This window comes from Staurois parvus, unplaced genomic scaffold (assembly GCF_062004578.1).
Source record: "Staurois parvus isolate SC_StPar_1 unplaced genomic scaffold, SC_StPar_1.0 ptg000260l, whole genome shotgun sequence".
Lineage (NCBI taxonomy): Eukaryota > Metazoa > Chordata > Amphibia > Anura > Ranidae > Staurois > Staurois parvus.
Genome location: NW_028318056.1, coordinates 20,450 through 43,496, shown reverse-complemented (window position 1 = coordinate 43,496; position 23,047 = coordinate 20,450). Strand labels below are relative to the sequence as shown.

General features: G+C 47.8%; 1 protein-coding gene across 1 annotated transcript in view; it reads left to right on the top strand.

Moving 5' to 3' along the window:
- The window catches only part of LOC149459444 (uncharacterized), a 29,976-nt gene extending 12,629 nt beyond the window's left edge, over positions 1-17,347 (top strand). Inside the window, exons 3-5 of the mRNA XM_089681096.1 lie at positions 11-3,520; positions 5,341-5,414; positions 14,705-17,347. Coding sequence (XP_089537222.1) covers positions 11-3,520; positions 5,341-5,414; positions 14,705-14,812 — 3,692 coding nt within the window. The 3' untranslated portion in view covers positions 14,813-17,347. The remainder of the gene's footprint in view (positions 1-10; positions 3,521-5,340; positions 5,415-14,704) is intronic.
- Positions 17,348-23,047: the final 5,700 nt, after the last annotated feature.

The window sequence follows — 23,047 nt, the reverse complement described above, 5'->3', positions numbered from 1 at the left end:
ACAACTGTAGCAACTTACCCAACATCATCAACAGCCACAACTGCACCAACTTACCCAACATCATCAACAGCCACAACTGCACCAACTTACCCAACATCATCAACAGCCACAACTGCACCAACTTACCCAACATCATCAACAGTCACAACTGCACCAACTTACCCAACATCATCAACAGCCACAACTGCACCAACTTACCCAACATCATCAACAGCCACAACTGCACCAACTTACCCAACATCATCAACAGCCACAACTGCACCAACTTACCCAACATCATCAACAGTCACAACTGCACCAACTTACCCAACATCATCAACAGCCACAACTGCACCAACTTACCCAACATCATCAACAGCCACAACTGCACCAACTTACCCAACATCATCAACAGCCACAACTGCACCAACTTACCCAACATCATCAACAGCCACAACTGCACCAACTTACCCAACATCATCAACAGCCACAACTGCACCAACTTACCCAACATCATCAACAGCCACAACTGCACCAACTTACCCAACATCATCAACAGTCACAACTGCACCAACTTACCCAACATCATCAACAGCCACAACTGCACCAACTTACCCAACATCATCAACAGCCACAACTGCACCAACTTACCCAACATCATCAACAGCCACAACTGCACCAACTTACCCAACATCATCAACAGTCACAACTGCACCAACTTACCCAACATCATCAACAGTCACAACTTCTCCACAAACTTTCCCAACATCATCAACAGTCACAACTTCTCCAACTTCTCCACAAACTTTCCCAACATCATCAACAGGCACAACTGCACCAACTTACCCAACATCATCAACAGCCACAACTGCACCAGCTTACCCAACATCATCAACTTACCCAACATCATCAACAGCCACAACTACACCAACTTACCCACAAACTCGCCCAACACCATCGACTGCCACAACTGCGCCAACTTACCCAACATCATCAACAGGCACAACTACACCAACTTACCCACAAACTCGCCCAACACCATCGACTGCCACAACTGCACCAACATACCCAACATCATCAACAGCCACAACTGTACCAACTTACCCAACATCATCAACAGGCACAACTACACCAACTTACCCACAAACTCGCCCAACACCATCGACTGCCACAACTGCACCAACTTACCCAACATCATCAACTTACACAACATCATCAACAGCCACAACTGCACCAACTTACCCAACATCATCAACAGCCACAACTGCACCAACGTACCCAACATCATCAACAGCCACAACTGCACCAACCAACCCAACATCATCAACAACCATAACTGCACCAATTTCTGTAGTATCAGTAGGAACTACAACCAAAGCAATATCTTCTAATATGTCTAATGTCACATCACTAGCTGCCCAAGCTGTATCAGCATCATCTAGTATTACTAATTCTCCATCACCAAGTGCAGCACCTGGGACAACGATGGCTCTTACAAGTCCAATAACATCATCGGCAACCAAATCAACACTATTACCATCATTGCCACCAGCAGCACCTAATATTACCAACTCTACTTCACCAGCTACCACATCTGCCTTAACGATGGCTTCTGTCACTCTAAACCCATCACTTGGAAGCCAAACGTCACCCATATCATCTAATGTAACCAACTTAGCATCTCCAGCTATCACACCTGCACTGATGACTACTCTTACAAGGCAAGCAACATCACTGGGAACATCAACAACACTATTGCCATCTAATGTAACCAACTCCTCATTATCATTGGCAAAAACTGCACCTATGATGTCTAATATGACCAACTCTACATCACCAACTACCACAGTTCTACGAATGTCTCTCAACTCTACAACCGTCCAAACTGAACCAACCTCATTTTCTGTCACCAATGAAACATCACCATCCACCAAAGTTGTACCAATATTGTCCAATCTGCCTTCCAACACAACACAAGCTACCTTGAGTTTCCCATCATTATCCAGTATAGCTAGTTCAGCATTATTCACTACCATAACTGTGCCAATAACATCTAATGTTACTAAGCTTCCATCACCAACAGTATCCAATAACACCGGGTCAGCTTCAACTTCAAGAACATTAAGCATGAATACCACTATACCACAAGTTACTGGGACTATACGGTCTAATGTCACAGACTTCACATCACTGACTACCAAAACTGCACCCGTAACACCATATATCACTAAAACCATTATGTCAGATAAAGCAGCTACAGCGTCTAATATCACCGGAGTCTCTTCTGCAGATGCAACCACCATGCCAAAGTCCAATACTTCAGATGCACCAAAATGGTATAACGCCACCACATTGCTGTCCCCAGCTGCCACCAATGCACCTATAATATCTGCTTTAAGTACCTCTATATCGTTAGATGCGAGAACTGCCGCAGAAATGTCTAATGTTAGTCAGTATTCATCACCATCAACCACAGCAGTGCCTGGAACGTCCAACATTACTCCTTCTGTATCTCCATCTTTACTAATAATGCCCAATATAACTAGATCAGCATTATTAGATTCCAGAACTGCCCCAATAACATCTAAAATATCTACGACCCTAGGAGGTCCTACAGCTGCAGCCACAATGAAGAATACCAATGATGTAATGCCAACAACAAATCTGAATATATCACTGGTTGCTGGAAGTACTCCAGTACCATCAAGGATAATTGACTCCACATCGATGGCTACCAAAACTACACCAAGAATATCTGACGCCACAGACTCTGCTGTAACCAAAACAACAGATTCAACATCAACTAACTTAGTTGTGACCCTAACATCTACCATAAATCCACCAGTAACGACTATCATCTCTTTTGCAGGACCACCGGCTCCAACAACTGCTTCAATAATGATCGATAATGCTCTCTCTTTACCAACCACTACTGCTATAGCATCAATCAAAACTAACCAGACTCCGGCCATATCCCCCCTTACTACATCTGTTCCAACGGTGTCTCATACCATCGCTTCTACCTCAGCAGTTAGCAAAACGGCACCGATAACATATACTGTAAATGGAGCTTCATCACCAACAACAGTCTCTACTATCATTGATGACACATCAAGACCCTCTGCACCAGTGAATCCCACCATGGCACAATACACCTCTAAGGCCTCTTCACCAAATAGAGTTTTCGAGAACAATACCATCCCAGTAATGCCTGGAATTAGTGTGTTGAGCAGTACGTCAACCCTGGAAAAGGTTTCTACAATTGCCAAAACGCCAGCAAGTGCCGCAACTATTTCTACAACTGGTGCTCCATCAACCAGTACCACAACTATACCTTTTAATACAACTTTGACGATTATGAGAACAACATTTTTGGCTGAAACTAAGCCAGTAAACATGAGCTTCCCAACTAAGACGTCAACTGCTTCCACACTGGAACAGGCCAATGCTACCAAAACTACCACTAACATAACTGATGGCACTGCTGAAATGTGGCCTACAGAGATTGTCACCTTGGGAACCTATGAGTCAGACAGCAGAGGTAAGTGGTCAAGATTTACACATTACTGTAGAGCTACCCCCTCAAGGACCGCTGATTTGTTTCCCAGGTTACTGTCCCATTAGTGCAGCGGCAGGCCAGCTAACAGCAACATTCAATCCTCTGGCTCAAGAGACAGTCTAGGGGTTGTTTTTTTTAAAGTTTATTGGATGGGGTTTAGGGTAGCTGTGGGATGCTCCAGAACACTGAACAGGAATGTAAGGACACTCTTCCCTTTGCAGCTACTTCCTAACATTGTCCTTTGAGCGAGTGGACATAAAATGGGCAGCACTGGAGGACCAATAGCAATGTTCCAAGCCAGGAAAGCCTATACAGTTCCTTGAAAAATGAGGAGCAAGCCAAAGGTTGGTAACAAGTGGTTACAGGTAGGGATCAAGCAGAAGTGCTGTGGAGGAACAAGTCCAAGGTCAGTAATGAGTGGTTGAAGGTTGGGATCAAGCAGAAGTGCTGTCAAGGAACAAGCCAAAGGTTGGTAATGAGTGGTTGAAGGTTGGGATCAAGTAGAAGCTTAGTTGAGGAGCAAGCCAAAGGTCTGTAACAAGTGGTTGCAGGTAGGGATTAAGTAGAAGAGTAGTCAAGGAACAAGTCAAAGGCTGGTAACAAGCATTTGCAGGTTGGGATCAAGCAGAAGTGTAGTCAGTAAACAAGTCAAAAGGTCGGTAACAAGTGGTATCAGGTAGGGATCAAGCAGAAGTGATGTTGAGGAAGAATCCAAAGGTCGGTAATGAGTGGTTGCAGGTAGGGATCAAGCGGAAGTGTAGTCGAGGAACAAGCCAAAGGTTGGTAACGAATGGTTGGGATCAAGTAGAAGCTTAGTTGAGCAGAATGCCAAAGGTTGGTAATGAATGGTTGCAGGTTGGGATCCAGCAGAAGTGTAGTTGAGGAGCAAGCCAAAGGTTGGTAATGAATGGTTGCAGGTTGGGATCCAGCAGAAGTGTAGTTGAGGAGCAAGCCAAAGGTTGGTAATGAATGGTTACAGGTTGGGATCCAGCAGAAGTGTAGTTGAGGAGCAAGCCAAAGGTCGGTAATTAGTGGTTGCAGGTTGGGATCCAGCAGAAGTGTAGTTGAGGAGCAAGCCAAAGGTCGGTAATGAGTGGTTGCAGGTTGGGATCCAGCAGAAGTGTAGTTGAGGAGCAAGCCAAAGGTCGGTAATGAGTGGTTGCAGGTTGGGATCAAGCGAAGGTGTAGTCGAGGAACAAGCCAAAGGTTGGTAACGAATGGTTGGGATCAAGTAGAAGCTTAGTTGAGCAGAATGCCAACGGTCGGTAGTGAGTGGTTGCAGATTGAGGTTAAGCAGAAGCGTAGTCAAGGAACAAGCCAAAGGTCGGTAACAAGCGGTAGGGAAGATACGAATGGCAGCAGGAGTGACAAAGTGAGATATTAGTTGGAGAGAACACAATGATCTGGCAAACAGGAAGTACAAAGGCATGGGTTAAATAGGAAGTTCGTGGAGGGAGCAAAGAGGTCAAGGTTCCCTAGAATCAAAGTTCAAGACAAGATTGTCCAAGGAGCTGTCCAGCATCTCAGGTGGCTCAGCGAGCAGAGGTACTATCAGATACAGCAGAGGATGCAGGTTCAGATCTGGGTCCTGACACTATGACTTGTCTGAGGATCGCCCCACAATGAGACGTTTTTAAAGCTCTGCTGTTTCAGGGAATGTTCCTGGACAGTAGATGATTTCCCGCAGTATATAATAAGAGTCAGTATTCCCTGTTACACTAATGAGTGATACAGTCTACACCTGACGATCTCTGACAGTCCAGTGTGCAGAATATAATGAGATCTGTCTGTTTGGTCAACAGGAATCATGGCGCTGAGATTAAGACTGGAGTCAACTGCCATTTATCCTTTCACAACCCAGGCCATTCTAAAACTGGTAAGTGCTTTGTTTCCGCAGGTTCTGGGGATGATCCAAACAAAGATGGGGGGGGGATCCCCGTAAAGTGTTCTAATTAAGACTTTCTGTATAAGGGGGATACAGGAGGTAGAAGAGCTTACAATCTATGAGGGTATACAGGAGGATACAGAGGGTAGAAGAGCTTACAATCTATTAGGGTATAAGGGAGGATACAGAGGGTAGAAGAGCTTACAATCTATTAGGATATAAGGGAGGATACAGAAGGTAGAAGAGCTTACAATCTATTAGGATATAAGGGAGGATACAGAAGGTAGAAGAGCTTACAATCTATTAGGATATAAGGGAGGATACAGGAGGTAGAAGAGCTTACACTCTATTAGGATATAAGGGAGAATACAGGAGGTAGAAGAGCTTACAATCTATTAGGGTATAAGGGAGGATACAGGAGGTAGAAGAGCTTGCAATCTATTAGGGTATAAGGGGGGATACAGGAGGTAGAAGAGCTTACAATCTATTAGGGTATAAGGGAGGATACAGGAGGTACAAGAGCTTACAATCTATTAGGGTATAAGGGAAGATACAGAAGGGGGAGGAGCTTACAGTTTATTAGGATATAAGGGAGGATACAGAGGGTAGAAGAGCTTACAATCTATTAGGGTATAAGGGGGATACAGAAGGTAGAAGAGCCTCAGTGGAGTCTCCCTCTAGTGGTTATCTGTGTACTACGCTATGCAGAGGAGTAGCAGGCAGAGATCACCATATATGATGAGGGGATTCAGCCGCTCAGTAAGTCTTTTTCTGAACTTCAAACTATGAGGAGTAAAGCAAAGTCCTTATTCAGTGCTGCAAATCACCAGGCAATCCATGATATTCAGGAATAAAATATGTCTGTCCCCATAATTATTAGAAACAAGGAGACAGAGCTATCTCTCCTCTCCTGAAATACTCTGCACTGCCGGAGGACTCCACTCCTTCCTCTATAACTCTCCTCTCCTGAAATACTCTGCTCTGCCGGAGGACTCCGCTCCTTCCTCTATAACTCTCCTCACCTGAAATACTCTGCTCTGCTGGAGGACTCCGCTCCTTCCTCTATAACTCCTCTCCTGAAATACTCTGCGCTGCTGGAGGACTCCGCTCCTTCCTCTATAACTCCTCTCCTGAAATACTCTGCTCTGCTGGAGGACTCCTCTCCTTCCTCTATAACTCTCCTCACCTGAAATACTCTGCACTGCTGGAGGACTCGCTCCTTCCTCTATAACTCTCCTCTCCTGAAATACTCTGCACTGCTGGCGGACTCCGCTCCTTCCTCTATAACTCCTCTCCTGAAATACTCTGCACTGCTGGAGGACTCCGCTCCTTCCTCTATAACTCCTCTCCTGAAATACTCTGCTCTGCTGGAGGACTCCGCTCCTTCCTCTATAACTCCTCTCCTGAAATACTCTGCTCTGCCGGAGGACTCCTCTCCTTCCTCTATAACTCCTCTCCTGAAATACTCTGCACTGCTGGAGGACTCCGCTCCTTCCTCTATAACTCTCCTCTCCTGAAATACTCTGCACTGCTGGAGGACTCCGCTCCTTCCTCTATAACTCCTCTCCTGAAATACTCTGCTCTGCTGGAGGACTCCGCTCCTTCCTCTATAACTCTCCTCTCCTGAAATACTCTGCTCTGCCGGAGGACTCCGCTCCTTCCTCTATAACTCTCCTCTCTTGAAATACTCTGCACTGCTGGAGGACTCCGCTACTTCCTCTATAACTCCTCTCCTGAAATACTCTGCGCTGCTGGAGGACTCCGCTCCTTCCTCTATAACTCTCCTCTCCTGAAATACTCTGCTCTGCCGGAGGACTCCGCTCCTTCCTCTATAACTCTCCTCTCTTGAAATACTCTGCTCTGCTGGAGGACTCCGCTCCTTCCTCTATAACTCCTCTCCTGAAATACTCTGCGCTGCTGGAGGACTCCGCTCCATCCTCTATAACTCCTCTCCTGAAATACTCTGCACTGCTGGAGGACTCCGCTCCTTCCTCTATAACTCCTCTCCTGAAATACTCTGCTCTGCTGGAGGACTCCGCTCCTTCCTCTATAACTCTCCTCTCCTGAAATACTCTGCACTGCTGGAGGACTCCGCTCCTTCCTCTATAACTCCTCTCCTGAAATACTCTGCTCTGCCGGAGGACTCCGCTCCTTCCTCTATAACTCTCCTCTCCTGAAATACTCTGCGCTGCTGGAGGACTCCACTCCTTCCTCTATAACTCCTCTCCTGAAATACTCTGCACTGCTGGATGACTCCTCTCCTTCCTCTATAACTCTCCTCTCCTGAAATGCTCTGCTCTGCCGGAGGACTCCGCTCCTTCCTCTATAACTCCTCTCCTGAAATACTCTGCGCTGCTGGAGGACTCCGCTCCTTCCTCTATAACTCTCCTCTCCTGAAATACTCTGCGCTGCTGGGGGACTCCGCTCCTTCCTCTACAACTCTCCTCTCCTGAAATACTCTGCGCTGCTGGGGGACTCCGCTCCTTCCTCTATACCTCTCCTCTCCTGAAATACTCTGCATTGCTGGAGGACTCCTCTCCTTCCTCTATAACTCCTCTCCTGAAATACTCTGCGCTGCTGGAGGACTCCTCTCCTTCCTCTATAACTCCTCTCCTGAAATACTCTGCGCTGCTGGAGGACTCCGCTCCTTCCTCTATAACTCTCCTCTCCTGAAATACTCTGCACTGCTGGAGGACTCCGCTCCTTCCTCTACAACTCTCCTCTCCTGAAATACTCTGCGCTGCTGGAGGACTCCGCTCCTTCCTCTATAACTCCTCTCCTGAAATACTCTGCGCTGCTGGAGGACTCCGCTCCTTCCTCTATAACTCTCCTCTCCTGAAATACTCTGCACTGCCGGAGGACTCCGCTCCTTCCTCTATAACTCCTCTCCTGAAATACTCTGCACTGCTGGAGGACTCCTCTCCTTCCTCTATAACTCCTCTCCTCAAATACTCTGCACTGCTGGAGGACTCCGCTCCTTCCTCTATAACTCTCCTCTCCTGAAATACTCTGCACTGCTGGAGGACTCCGCTCCTTCCTCTATAACTCCTCTCCTGAAATACTCTGCGCTGCTGGAGGACTCCACTCCTTCCTCTATAACTCCTCTCCTGAAATACTCTGCGCTGCTGGAGGACTCCGCTCCTTCCTCTATAACTCTCCTCTCCTGAAATACTCTGCGCTGCCGGAGGACTCCGCTCCTTCCTCTATAACTCCTCTCCTGAAATACTCTGCGCTGCTGGAGGACTCCTCTCCTTCCTCTATAACTCTCCTCTCCTGAAATACTCTGCGCTGCTGGAGGACTCCGCTCCTTCCTCTATAACTCTCCTCTCCTGAAATACTCTGCGCTGCTGGAGGACTCCACTCCTTCCTCTATAACTCTCCTCTCCTGAAATGCTCTGCTCTGCCGGAGGACTCCGCTCCTTCCTCTATAACTCCTCTCCTGAAATACTCTGCGCTGCTGGAGGACTCCGCTCCTTCCTCTATAACTCTCCTCTCCTGAAATGCTCTGCTCTGCCGGAGGACTCCGCTCCTTCCTCTATAACTCCTCTCCTGAAATACTCTGCGCTGCTGGAGGACTCCGCTCCTTCCTCTATAACTCTCCTCTCCTGAAATACTCTGCGCTGCTGGGGGACTCCGCTCCTTCCTCTATAACTCTCCTCTCCTGAAATACTCTGCGCTGCTGGAGGACTCCTCTCCTTCCTCTATAACTCCTCTCCTGAAATACTCTGCGCTGCTGGAGGACTCCGCTCCTTCCTCTATAACTCTCCTCTCCTGAAATACTCTGCACTGCTGGAGGACTCCGCTCCTTCCTCTACAACTCTCCTCTCCTGAAATACTCTGCGCTGCTGGAGGACTCCGCTCCTTCCTCTATAACTCCTCTCCTGAAATACTCTGCACTGCTGGAGGACTCCTCTCCTTCCTCTATAACTCTCCTCTCCTGAAATACTCTGCACTGCTGGGGGACTCCGCTCCTTCCTCTATAACTCTCCTCTCCTGAAATACTCTGCACTGCTGGAGGACTCCGCTCCTTCCTCTATAACTCCTCTCCTGAAATACTCTGCACTGCTGGAGGACTCCGCTCCTTCCTCTATAACTCCTCTCCTGAAATACTCTGCACTGCTGGGGGACTCCGCTCCTTCCTCTATAACTCTCCTCTCCTGAAATACTCTGCACTGCTGGAGGACTCCGCTCCTTCCTCTATAACTCCTCTCCTGAAATACTCTGCACTGCTGGAGGACTCCGCTCCTTCCTCTATAACTCTCCTCTCCTGAAATACTCTGCACTGCTGGAGGACTCCGCTCCTTCCTCTATAACTCTCCTCTCCTGAAATACTCTGCGCTGCTGGAGGACTCCACTCCTTCCTCTATAACTCCTCTCCTGAAATACTCTGCGCTGCTGGAGGACTCCGCTCCTTCCTCTATAACTCTCCTCTCCTGAAATACTCTGCGCTGCCGGAGGACTCCGCTCCTTCCTCTATAACTCCTCTCCTGAAATACTCTGCACTGCTGGAGGACTCCTCTCCTTCCTCTATAACTCTCCTCTCCTGAAATACTCTGCACTGCTGGAGGACTCCACTCCTTCCTCTATAACTCCTCTCCTGAAATACTCTGCTCTGCTGGGGGACTCCGCTCCTTCCTCTATAACTCTCCTCCTGAAATACTCTGCGCTGCTGGAGGACTCCGCTCCTTCCTCTATAACTCCTCTCCTGAAATACTCTGCACTGCTGGAGGACTCCGCTCCTTCCTCTATAACTCTCCTCTCCTGAAATACTCTGCACTGCCGGAGGACTCCTCTCCTTCCTCTATAACTCTCCTCTCCTGAAATACTCTGCGCTGCTGGAGGACTCCGCTCCTTCCTCTATAACTCCTCTCCTGAAATACTCTGCACTGCTGGAGGACTCCGCTCCTTCCTCTATAACTCCTCTCCTGAAATACTCTGCACTGCTGGAGGACTCCTCTCCTTCCTCTATAACTCCTCTCCTGAAATACTCTGCGCTGCTGGAGGACTGCTGAAGACGTTCTACCATCTTTAAGTCTTCCAGGCAGAGATGACCCTTTGTTGATTCTTGCTGTTGGTGTCGGTGGACCATGACTCTGTAGACAGGTTCCTCTCGCACCCCCCGGGGGGTTTCCTATAATTGGGTCTCTTCCCATCAGAGCTGTAGAACCTGTTCTTCATTCCAGATCTCAGAAGATAGGAGTGATCTGTAAACACTGCGGAATGTGTGAGCTGAGGGCACTATGGAGAGATACTAATCCACACAACAAAGGAGCTTCTATTGTTTGTAGAACCCGCCCCCCCATGTACGCCCCATCACCCCCTCCCGTACTCAGCGCAGAGAATCTCCTGCCATACAGAGGCTTGTGGGAAAGCTACAGGACAGTTTCACCTTTTAGTCCTCATGCAGATGGGACGTTTTTACAGCGGCTGGTTTTGGCTTTTTTTCTACAGCCAGTAAACTCCCCAGCATGTTATCCTATGTGTCCGTACACACACATGCTTTCATCAGCTTTTTTTGGAGGGACGTTTTTTGGCTGGACCCCCCCGCCCCCAGAACTAGAGGGTTTCTAGAGAGGCATCCAGTGTGCATGAGGACTTAGCTGGCCATAGATAGATACACTATATTGCCAAAAGTATTGGCCCCGCCCTCCCAATCATGTGATTCAGGTGTTCCAATCCCCTCCCAATCATGTGATTGAGGTGTTCCAATCCCCTCCAATCATGTGATTCAGGTGTTCCAATCCCCTCCCAATCATGTGATTCAGGTGTTCCAATCCCCTCCCAATCATGTGATTCAGGTGTTCCAATCCCCTCCATATCATGTGATTCAGGTGTTCCAATCCCCTCCCAATCATGTGATTCAGGTGTTCCAATCCCCTCCAATCATGTGATTCATGTGTTCCATTCCCCTCCCAATCATGTGATTCAGGTGTTCCAATCCCCTCCCAATCATGTGATTCAGGTGTTCCAATCCCCTCCCAATCATGTGATTCAGGTGTTCCAATCCCCTCCATATCATGTGATTCAGGTGTTCCAATCCCCTCCATATCATGTGATTCAGGTGTTCCAATCCCATCCATACAATGTGATTCAGGTGTTCCAATCCCCTCCAATCATGTGATTCAGGTGTTCCAATCCCCTCCCAATCATGTGATTCAGGTGCTCCAATCCCCTCCCAGTCATGTGATTCAGGTGTTCCAATCCCCTCCATATCATGTGATTCAGGTGTTCCAATCCCCTCCATGGACACAGGTGTATACAATCAAGCCCCCAGGCATGCAGACGGCTTCTACAAACATTGGTGAAAGAATGGGTCGCTCTCAGGAGCTCAGTGACTCCAAGCGTGGTCCCGTGATAGGTGGCCACCTGGGCAATAAGTCCATCCGTGACATTTCCTGTCTACTAAATATTCCACGCTCAACTGTTAGTGGGATTATAACAAAGTGGAAGCCACTAGGAACAACAGCCACTCAGTCACCAAGTGGTAGGCCACGTCACATGACAGGGCGGGGTCAGCGCATGCTGAAGCGCACAGTGCGCAGAAGTCACCAACTGTCTGCAGAGTCAATAGCTAAAGACCTCCAGACTTGGTGTGGCCTTCAGATGAGCCCAACAACAGTGCGTAGAGAGGTTCATGGAATGGGTTTCCATGGCCGAGCAGCTGCATCCAAGCCTTCCATCACCAAGTGCAATGCAAAGCGTCGGATGCCATGGTGTAAAGAACGCAGCCACTGGACTCTAGAGCAGGGGAGGCGTGTTCTCTGGAGTGACCAATCACGCTTCTCGGTCTGGCAATCCGATGGGCGTGTCTGGGTTTGGTGGTTGCCAGGAGAACGGTACTTGCCTGACTGCATTGGGCCAAGTGTAAAGTTTGTTGGAGGGGGGATTATGGTGTGGGGTTGTTTTTCAGGGGTTGGGCTTGGCCCCCTAGTTCCAGTGAAGGGAACTCTTAAGGCTACATTTTGGACAATTTCATGCTCCCAACTTTGTGGGAGGAGTTTGGGGATGGCCCCTTCCTGTTCCAACATGACTGCACACCAGTGCACAAAGCAAGGTCCATAAAGACATGGAGGAGCCAGTTTGGGGTGGAGGAACTTGACTGTCCTTAGTACTTAGTTAAAAAAATCAGAACTCCTAAATATATAGTATGTTGTACAGAGAAGAACAGCAGTACAAATCTGTTAACAGGTCAGGTCAGAAAGGGAAAACAGGTCTACAGACATTGTAATGTGTAATATTCAATATTTTTTACAAACCAGCAACAGTATAGTTACATAGTTAGTCTGGCTGAAAAAAAAAAAAGTCCATCCAGTTCAACCACTAAAAATAAAAAAGTTATAATCCTACACCCACAGTTGATCCAGAGGAAGGCAAAATCAAAGCAAAACACGGTCCAATTTGCTCCTGCAGGGAAAAAAAATTCCTTCCTGATCCCCCGAGAGGCAATCGGATATTCCCTGGATCAACTTTCCCTATAAATTTTATATCCAGTTATATTCTGTGTATCCAAGAAATAATCCAGGACTTTCCTACAGCAATCCACTGAGCCGGCCACAACCAACTCTGGAGGGAGTCTATTCCACATTCTCACAGCTCTTACTGTGAAGAAACCTTTCCGTGTTTGGAGCAGGGGTGGACTGACAACTCATGGGGCCCCTGTGTCCTTGCCAAAACTCTGAAAAGTCTATGAAAAAGGTAGCAGGGGCATCTCATAATGCCCCCTACTGACCCCGAGCCCTTGGGCAGTGCCCGAGTTTCCAAATGGTCAGTCCGCCCCTGGTTTGGAGATTACATTTCTTTTCCTCCAGACATAAAGAGCGCCCCCTTGTCCTCTGTGATGACCTCAGGGGGAAGAACTCTACACCGAGTTCACTATATGAACCATTGATGTATTATACATGGAGATCATATCCCCCCTTATGTATTATACATGGAGATCATATCCCCCCTTATGTATTATACATGGAGATCATATCCCCCCTTATGTATTATACATGGAGATCATATCCCCCCTTATGTATTATACATGGAGATCATATCCCCCTCTTATGTATTATACATGGAGATCATATCCCCCCCTTATGTATTATATATGGAGATCATATCCCCCCCCTTATGTATTATACATGGAGATCATATCCCCCTTATGTATTATACATGGTGATCATATCCCCCCTTATGTATTATACATGGAGATCATATCCCCCTTATGTATTATACATGGAGATCATATCCCCCCTTATGTATTATACATGGTGATCATATCCCCCCTTATGTATTATACATGGAGATCATATCCCCCCCTTATGTATTATACGTGGAGATCATATCCCCCCCCTTATGTATTATACGTGGAGATCATATCCCCCCTTATGTATTATACATGGAGATCATATCCCCCCTTATGTATTATACATGGAGATCATATCCCCCCTTATGTATTATACATGGTGATCATATCCCCCCTTATGTATTATACATGGAGATCATATCCCCCCTTATGTATTATACATGGAGATCATATCCCCCCTTATGTATTATACATGGAGATCATATCCCCCCTTATGTATTATACATGGAGATCATATCCCCCATTATGTATTATACATGGAGATCATATCCCCCCTTATGTATTATACATGGTGATCATATCCCCCCTTATGTATTATACATGGAGATCATATCCCCCCTTATGTATTATACATGGAGATCATATCCCCCTTATGTATTATACATGGAGATCATATCCCCCCTTATGTATTATACATGGAGATCATATCCCCCCCTCCCTTATGTATTATACTTTGGAAAATGAGTAGAACCTGTTGTTATGAATTGATTCCAGATATCACTTTGAGGGGGGTAGGCTTGATAGGCCATTGAATCCTCAAAGGGGAGTTGTACCACAGGGAGTGTAAGGAATTCCCCGGGGAATAGTGAAGGCTGACATTGTATGTAGACAAGGGACACGTGTTGGGGAAAGGGTTTTCCAGGCATCCAGGATCCATGACTGAGATAAATGGGATTCAGGGAGTGGACACAATCAAGGATTTTCCTTCTTCAGAGTATTTAAAAGCGTTGCGGTGGAAGCATGTTTTAGAGTAGGCATCATGTTGACTATGAGAGGGGAAGGTCCAAGTCTTCCATTTGGTTTAGTCCCTCAACTTCGGAGAAGTCTTCCATTTGGTTTAGTCCCTCAACTCCGGAGTCCCGTGGTGATAGAGAAGGGGAGTGTGGGTCGTTCAGTTTTACATTGGTGTATTTTTGTCTTTGTTCCACAGATATGTTCCATGCTCCTCCAGGATCTGTCAGCTAAACATGCAACATTGACCTGGGGACCGCAGAGGACATCAACAAACTGCGACACCTTCCTGGACGCCTCATCATAAGGCGGAGAGCGCTCCTCCATATGGATCTGCTTATATTCATTTAGGTTGACCACATTCCAGATCCCCGATGAGATACCAGAAAACCAAATCTTCCTGCTGATAGGCTTCCCATTACATCCATATAGCAAAATTAGGACCTGCGTGTGGGCGGGGCAAGCGTGTGGTAGTCATTTAAGGGACCCGGGCCAGCCAACGTCTTCTAGGAAGGTCCTTGTTTTTAGAAGGACAGCAATGCAATTGTTACCCCAAAATATAAATATAGAAAATAAAACAATGGGGCATCCATAACAACAAAGGAAACAAAGTATCCAGGACACAGGAGTCAATAAAAACATAGTAACAATTTATGGAAAAGAAATATCCAGATTTATATCTTGGTTGAAGAAGTGCAGCATGATGGTAACTGAGAAGTGACAGTCGGACCAATGGAGTAACGCAGAGCCGCTGGAGCCGTGTGCGTGTCAGTGTGCGCAAAACAGAAACTGGGCCGGTGAGATGCCACGAGGCTGCGCTGTTACCGGATCTGTTCTAAGTGCAAAGCTATACTCTGAAGGATCAAGGTGGGCAAGAGTGGGTGGGCACAACACGTTTCAGAAGCTCCGCCTCCTTGTTCCTGGATATTTGTTATCAATAAATTGTTACTATGTTTTTATTGACTCCTGTGCCATGGCTACATTGTTTGCTTTGCATGTCTACTCGGATCTTCCTCTGATCTGTCACCGCGGAGTTCATCATCCCCCCCCCCCTTATTCCTCCAGCAGGCTGTTATCAATTTTTTCCCGCCCGTTCTGGAATGGCCCCCCATTCACTATATCCGCTCTCCCAGGACCCCGCATTTACTATATCCGCTCTCCCCGGACCCCGCATTCACTATATCCGCTCTCCCCGGACCCCGCATTCACTATATCCGCTCTCCCCAGACCCCACATTCACTATATCCGCTCTCCCCGGACCCCGCATTCACTATATCCGCTCTCCTCGGACCCCGCATTCACTATATCCGCTCTCCCTGGACCCTGCATTCACTATATCCGCTGTTCCCGGACCCCGCATTCACTATATCCGCTCTCCCCGGACCCCGCATTCAGTATATCCGCTCTCCTCGGACCCCGCATTCACTATATCTGCTCCCCCCGGACCCTGCATTCACTATATCCTCTCTCCCGGACACCGCATTCACTAAATCCGCTCTCCCCAGACCCCGCATTCACTATATCCGCTCTCTTCGGACCCCGCATTCACTATATCCGCTCTCCCCGGACCCCGCATTCACTATATCCGCTCTCCCCGGACCCCGCATTCACTATATCCGCTCTCCCCGGACCCCACATTCCCTATATCCGCTCTCCCCGGACCCCTCATTCACTATATCCGCTCTCCCCAGACCCCGCATTCACTTTATCCGCTTTCCCCGGACCCTGCATTCACTATATCCGCTCTCCTCGGACCCCGCATTCACTATATCCTCTCTCCCCGGACCCCGCATTCACTATATCCGCTCTCCCCGGACCCTGCATTCACTAAATCCGCTCTCCCCAGACCCCGCATTCACTATATCCGCTCTCTTCGGACCCCGCATTCACTATATCCGCTCTCCCCGGACCCCGCATTCACTATATCCGCTCTCCCCGGACCCCGCATTCACTATATCCGCTCTCCCCGGACCCCGCATTCACTATATCCGCTCTCCCTGGACCCCGCATTCACTATATACTCTCTACCCACACCCCGCATTCACTATATCCGCTCTCCCCGGACCCCGCATTCACTATATCCGCTCTCCCCGGACCCCGCATTCCCTATATCCGCTCTCCCCGGACCCCGCATTCACTATATCCGCTCTCCCCAGACCCCGCATTCACTGTATCCGCTCTCCCCGGACCCCGCATTCACTGTATCCGCTCTCCCCGGACCCCGCATTCACTATATCCGCTCTCCCCGGACCCCGCATTCACTATATCCGCTCTCCCCGGACCCCGCATTCACTATATCCGCTCTCCCCGGACCCCGCATTCACTATATCTGCTCTCCCCGGACCCCGCATTCACTATATCCGCTCTCCCAGGACCCCGCATTCACTATATCCGCTCTCCCCGGACCCCGCATTTACTATATCCGCTGTCCCGGACCCCGCATTCCCTATATCCGCTCTCCCCGGACCCTGCATTCACTATATCCATTCTTCCTGGCCCCCGCATTCACTATATCCGCTCTCCCCGGACCCCGCATTCACTATAGCCGCTCTCCCTGGACCCCGCATTCACTATGTCCGCTCTCCCCGGACCCCGCATTCACTATGTCCACAGCTTTCCCAGAAGAGTTGAAGCTGTTATAGCTGCAAAGGGTGGGGTCAACTCCATATTGAACCCTACGAACTAAGACTGGGAGGCCATTAATGTTCATATGTGTGGAAAGGCCTGGCGGCCCAATACTTTGGGCAATATAGTGTGTGATTGAACAGTGCTCCATGAGATGGTCAAAACCTTTTTTTTTTTTATATAACCTAATCCTGCTTTAAACTTCTCCACAACTTTATCCCTGACCTGTCTGGTGTGTTCTTTGGCCTTCATGATGCTGTTTGTTCACTAATGTTCTCTAACAAACCTCTGAGGGCTTCACAGAACAGCTGGATTTATACTGAGATCACATGACACACAGGGGGATTCTATTTACTATATAGAAGACTTATGAAGGCAGATGGTTCCACTAGATTTTAGTTAGGGGTATCAGAGTAAAGGGGGCCGAATACAAATGCCGTCACGCTTTTCACAGATTTATTTGTAAAAAATTTTGAAAACCATTTATCTTTTTCCTTCAACTTCACAATTATGTGCCACTTTGTGTCGGTCCATCACATCCAATCCCAACAAAATACATTTACGCTTTTAGTTGTAATGTGACAAAATGTGCAAAAATTTCAAGGGGGGTGAAGACTTTTTCACAAAATACACAAAATGTTATAGCGTTCCGTTAAAAAAACAGAAGATCAACATGAAAAGAGGAATGTTGTAAAAAAAAGGAATTTGGCCGTAAGGTCTTGTCTCAGCTAGGAGAGAGGGAAGGGGAATCGTCTCTTCTCCGAGTCATTCAGCAGTCTATATAATCTGATCTACCCTGCTCATCAAATCCATTTTACAGTAAAGCTGTAGAACATTTGTTGGAAAATCTCCTTCCCTGTGTGGGCACTGTGGGTGGGGCTAGCATAGGGCCGAGCTTTGGGGTAGAGGTTGATGGAAAGAGGGTGCCTACAGCATACTGGTATGTAAAGTTGCAGCCCAAGGAAGTTGTCCTTCCGGTAGGCCCAATATAGGCCCCATCAAGAACTCATCTAAGGGGACCTACTCTGAGGGAACGGGAAGTGCTGGTTGACATCCCCACATTAAAGTTGAAAATGAACTGTACAGTGTTTTTGATGTCAGGTCCAAGGAGACAATGGTGAATTTGTATTTCAGAAAGAACTGTGTACTCAGTTCCAAGAGGGTAGAACATTAAAAGTGGTCTACAGGCCAGGAACATGTGAGCGGTCAGGATGGTGGAGTTCCTCAAACTGCATGGGTATGGCACCATATTCTGTTCCTGGTGCAGGAGGACGGTGGGAGGTCCTGTGTGGGCACTCTGGGTGGGGCAAGCATAGGGCCCAGCTTTGGGATAGAAGTTGATGGAAAGAGGGTGCCTACAGTATACCAGTATGTAATGTTGCAGCCCAAGGAAGTTGCCCTTCCAGTAGGCCCGATATAGGCCCCATCAGAGAACTCATCTAAGGGGACCTACTCTGAGGGAACGAGAAGTGCTGGTTGACATCCCCACATTAAAGTTGAAAATGAACTGTACAGTGTTTTTGATGTCAGGTCCAAGGAGACAATGGTGAATTTGTATTTCAGAAAGAACTGTGTACTCAGTTCCAAGAGGATAGAACATTAAAAGTGGTCTACAGGCCAGGAACATGTGAGCGGTCAGGATGGTGGAGTTCCTCAAACTGCATGGGTATGGCACCATATTCTGTTCCTGGTGCAGGAGGACGGTGGGAGGTCCTGTGTGGGCACTCTGGGTGGGGCAAGCATAGGGCCGAGCTTTGGGATAGAAGTTGATGGAAAGAGGGTTACTACAGTATACCAGTATGTAATGTTGCAGCCCAAGGAAGTTGCCCTTCCAGTAGGCCCAATATAGGCCCCATCAAAGAACTCATCTAAGGGGACCTACTCTGAGGGAACGAGAAGTGCTGGTTGACATCCCCGCATTAAAGTTGAAAATGAACTGTCCGGTGTTGTTGATGTCAGGTCCAAGGAGACAATGGTGAATTTGTATTTCAGAAAGAACTGTGTACTCAGTTCCAAGAGGGTAGAACATTAAAAATGGGCTACAGGCCAGGAACATATGTGGGCACTGAGGGTGGGGCAAGCATAGGGCCGAGCTTTTGGGATAGAGGTTGATGGAAAGAGGGTGCCTACAGTATACCAGTATGTAATGTTGCAGCTCAAGGAAGTTGCCCTTCCGGTAGGCCCAATATAGGCCCCATCAAAGAACTCATCTAATGGGACCTACTCTGAGGGAACGGGAAGTGCTGGTTGGCATCCCCACGTTAAAGTCGAAAATGAACTGTACAGTGTTGTTGATGTCAGGTCCAAGGAGACAATGGTGAACTTGTATTTCAGAAAGAACTGTGTATTCAGTTCCAAGAAGGTAGAACATTAAAAGTGGGCTACAGGCCAGGAACATGTGAGCGGTTAAGATGGTGGAGATCCTGCAAACTGCATGGGTATGGTACCATATTCTGTTCCTGGTGCAGGAGGACGGTGGGAGGTACCTTTGCCCAGCATGAAAATTGCTGGCAGCGAATCAGAGCCCTGCTAACACTCTGAGCTATATTAGTGCATCCACCACTACACAGCTGAAACTGTTTCTTGCTCAAGCTTTGTGTATCAGTGCTACTTGGACCTTAGAAGAAGGAGGTAGACCCCATAACCCCCCTGGCGGTATTCCCGAGTGTAGCTCGGGGTAAAGTTTCAGCACCACAAGCAGTAACCCCCCCCCCCCCCCGAGCTACACTCGGGAATACACTGCAGCATTGCTCCGGGATCTCTTCTTCACTTACCTTGTCCTGCGCTCCCGCGATGTCCCCCCTGCAGTGTCCCCAGCAATGTCCTCCAGCCGATGCCGGCATCCGTCTTCCGGGTTCTGGTCCCTGCGACGTCGGGACGTACGGGGGACGGAACTGGCGGGAAATTTGAAAATTGTAAACGTGACATTCACTAAATACACTAAAATCACATCGTATAACATTCCTGTATCCAACCATTTCACATACATTGTGTCCCGAGTGCTTTGTCCGGCGCCCTGCCTGCATTTTTACCGCCCTTTCTGCCTGGAAACTGAGAAACGTCCATGGCGTCCAAAAAGCGCCCCTTTAGGTCAGACGCGGTTTTAGACCGGCTAGAGAACAGCGATAGTAAATCAGAACCACTTGCAGAATTGAGTGATAATGATTGGTGGGGGAAATTCCTCATCAGACACTGAAAACGATTCTGCGACTGAGCTCAGCGATGGGCCAACTTGGCGCTCTATTTCACATTTCAGTGTTTTTGGTTTGATTATATTATTGAATTACATTTATTATTATTATATTATTATTTTTTATGATTATTTATTATATTATAATTTATGATTTCGTGTTTCAAGTTTTATCCTCCCCGGGATGTTTACTAGACTCTTGTTCGGACAGATTTCAGGGAGTTATTCCTAAAAATTACAGGCCGACAATAAAAAAACAACATATTTCCATGCAAAAAAAATGTACCGCTTTGAGCACAGAAATACTGACATAATCGGACTGGTAGGGAGGTTAACCACCTCCCGTCCGGCCGTTGTATATAAACGGCCGGATGGTGGCAGTGCAGGGGCGGGTGGACGTTTATAAATGGCCTCCACGCCCCCTGCTTGTGCGTGCTCCCTGGGAGCGCACAGCACCACGTTCCGGTGCGCGCTGTGTCCTCTGGACACAGTGGAACACCGATTGCTGTACGGGACCTCTGTGTGATGTCCTGATCATGTGATCACTGATTGGCCAATCAGTGATCACATGCAGAGTAGTAAGCAAGATGTCACTTCTGTCATCATTGCTTACTACATGTGAAATCTGTGAATGATCACAGAGATCACATGGTACAGGGCTATTCACAACAACCTTGTACCATGTGACAAGCTGTGACCAATTACAGCTCTCACAGTAGTTCTCAATGACTGCAAGAATGCAGCCAGAGAGAAGGAGAAATGATCGTACAGCCTTTATGGGTGTAAAAGCAATCAGTGTAAAAAAAAATAAAGAAAAAAATCTTTATCACCCCCCCCACCATGGTGACGCTGCACTGCTAGGGTGACAATATGTAAAAAATAAATAAAGAATAATAATATAAAAAAATAAAATAAAAATGTAAAAATGTTTAAAAATTATAATTTTTGGTTATAAACTAATTTGGGTTATTTTTATTTTTACTAAAAAGATAACTGAATACATTTTGGCCAAGATTTATGAAGAAATATAATTTATTTGCAAAATGTTATAAGAAAAACACTTTTTAAAAAAAATTTTGGACTTTTTCATTTATATAGCAAAAAAGTGGTGAATAAATACCGCCAAAATAAATTTTTATGTCTCAAAAAAATGCTAAAAAATTAATATGGGTACAGTGTTGCATGACCGCGCAATTGTCATTCAAAGTGTGATAGCACTGAAAGCTGAAAATTGGCCTGGACTGGAAGGGGGGGGAAAGGGTCTGGAAAGGGGGGAAAGTGTCCGGACTGGAAAGGGGGGTGAAAGTGTCCGGACTGGAAGGGGGGGAAAGTGTCTGGACTGGAAGGGGGTGAAAGTGTCCGGACTGGAAGGGGGGGAAAGTGTCCGGACTGGAAGGGGGTGAAAGTGTCCAGACTGGAAGGGGGGGAAAGTGTCCGGACTAGAAGGGGGTGAAAGTGTCCGGACTGGAAGGGGGTGAAAGTGTCCGGACTGGAAGGGGGTGAAAGTGTCCGGACCGGAAGGGGGGGAAAGTGTCCGGACCGGAAGGGGGGGAAAGTGTCCGGACCGGAAGGGGGGAAAGTGTCCGGACTGGAAGGGGGGAAAGTGTCCGGACTGGAAGGGGGGGAAAGTGTCCGGACTGGAAGGGGGTGAAAGTGTCCGGACTGGAAGGAGGGAAAGTGTCCGGACTGGAAGGGGGTGAAAGTGTCCGGACTGGAAGGGGGGGAGTGTCTGGACTGGAAGGAGGCGGGAGTGTCTGGACCGGAAGGGGGTGAAAGTGTCCGGACTGGAAGTGGGGAAAGTGTCCGGACTGGAAGGGGGGAAAGTGTCCGGACTGGAAGGAGGTAAAAGTGTCCAGACTAGAAGGGGGGAAAGTGTCCGGACTGGATGGGGGTGAAAGTGTCCGGACTGGAAGGGGGGGGAGTGTCTGGACTGGAAGGGGGGAAAGTGTCCGGACTGGAAGGGGGGGAAAGTGTCCGGACTGGAAGGGGGGGAAAGTGTCCGGACTGGAAGGGGGGGAAAGTGTCCGGACTGGAAGGGGGGGAAAGTGTCCGGACTGGAAGGGGGGGAAAGTGTCCGGACTGGAAGGGGGGGGGGAGTGTCCAGACTGGAAGGGGGGGAGTGTCCGGACTGGAAGGGGGGGGGGGGGGGGAGTGTCCAGACTGGAAGTGGTTAAGGTCTGTTCTAAATATTTAACTGATAGTGCAAATTAAAAAAAAAACCGGCAGTATTCTCGTTTGCAGTCTTTCCCGTTGAGTTGCTGCAGGAAGTTCCGTGTCCGTATTTCCCGTCTCGGAAAGGTAGGTGAGACTTCTCTGTGATTCCTCGGATGAGCCAATAACAGGTTTAGAGTGAGAAAATACCGAGACAAACCTGAACGGACAACCTGACAACCTGACAATGACTGAGACTCGCTGGGAATTCCTGAAGGTTAACAGACCGGCTCCTCTATGAGGACACAAATGCAAAAACCTTCATTAGAAAAGAGTTGTTTTTTCAGTAAAGATTCCAGTTTTTCTGTGTGCCGCCTCCACTGTTGTTGCTACTTTTCTCTTCATATTTCTAGAGCACTCTTCTGAGGACTCAGAACGCTTATTAGATTGGTGTTGGGATTTCCGAAAGGAAGGATGGTGCTAGAAGTCACGGTGAAGAGATGTGTTCTGGGTCTGTTTTTAAAAACATTCAGAAAAGGCACTTCCCAGACATTGGATCTAGAGAAGGTTCTGTTG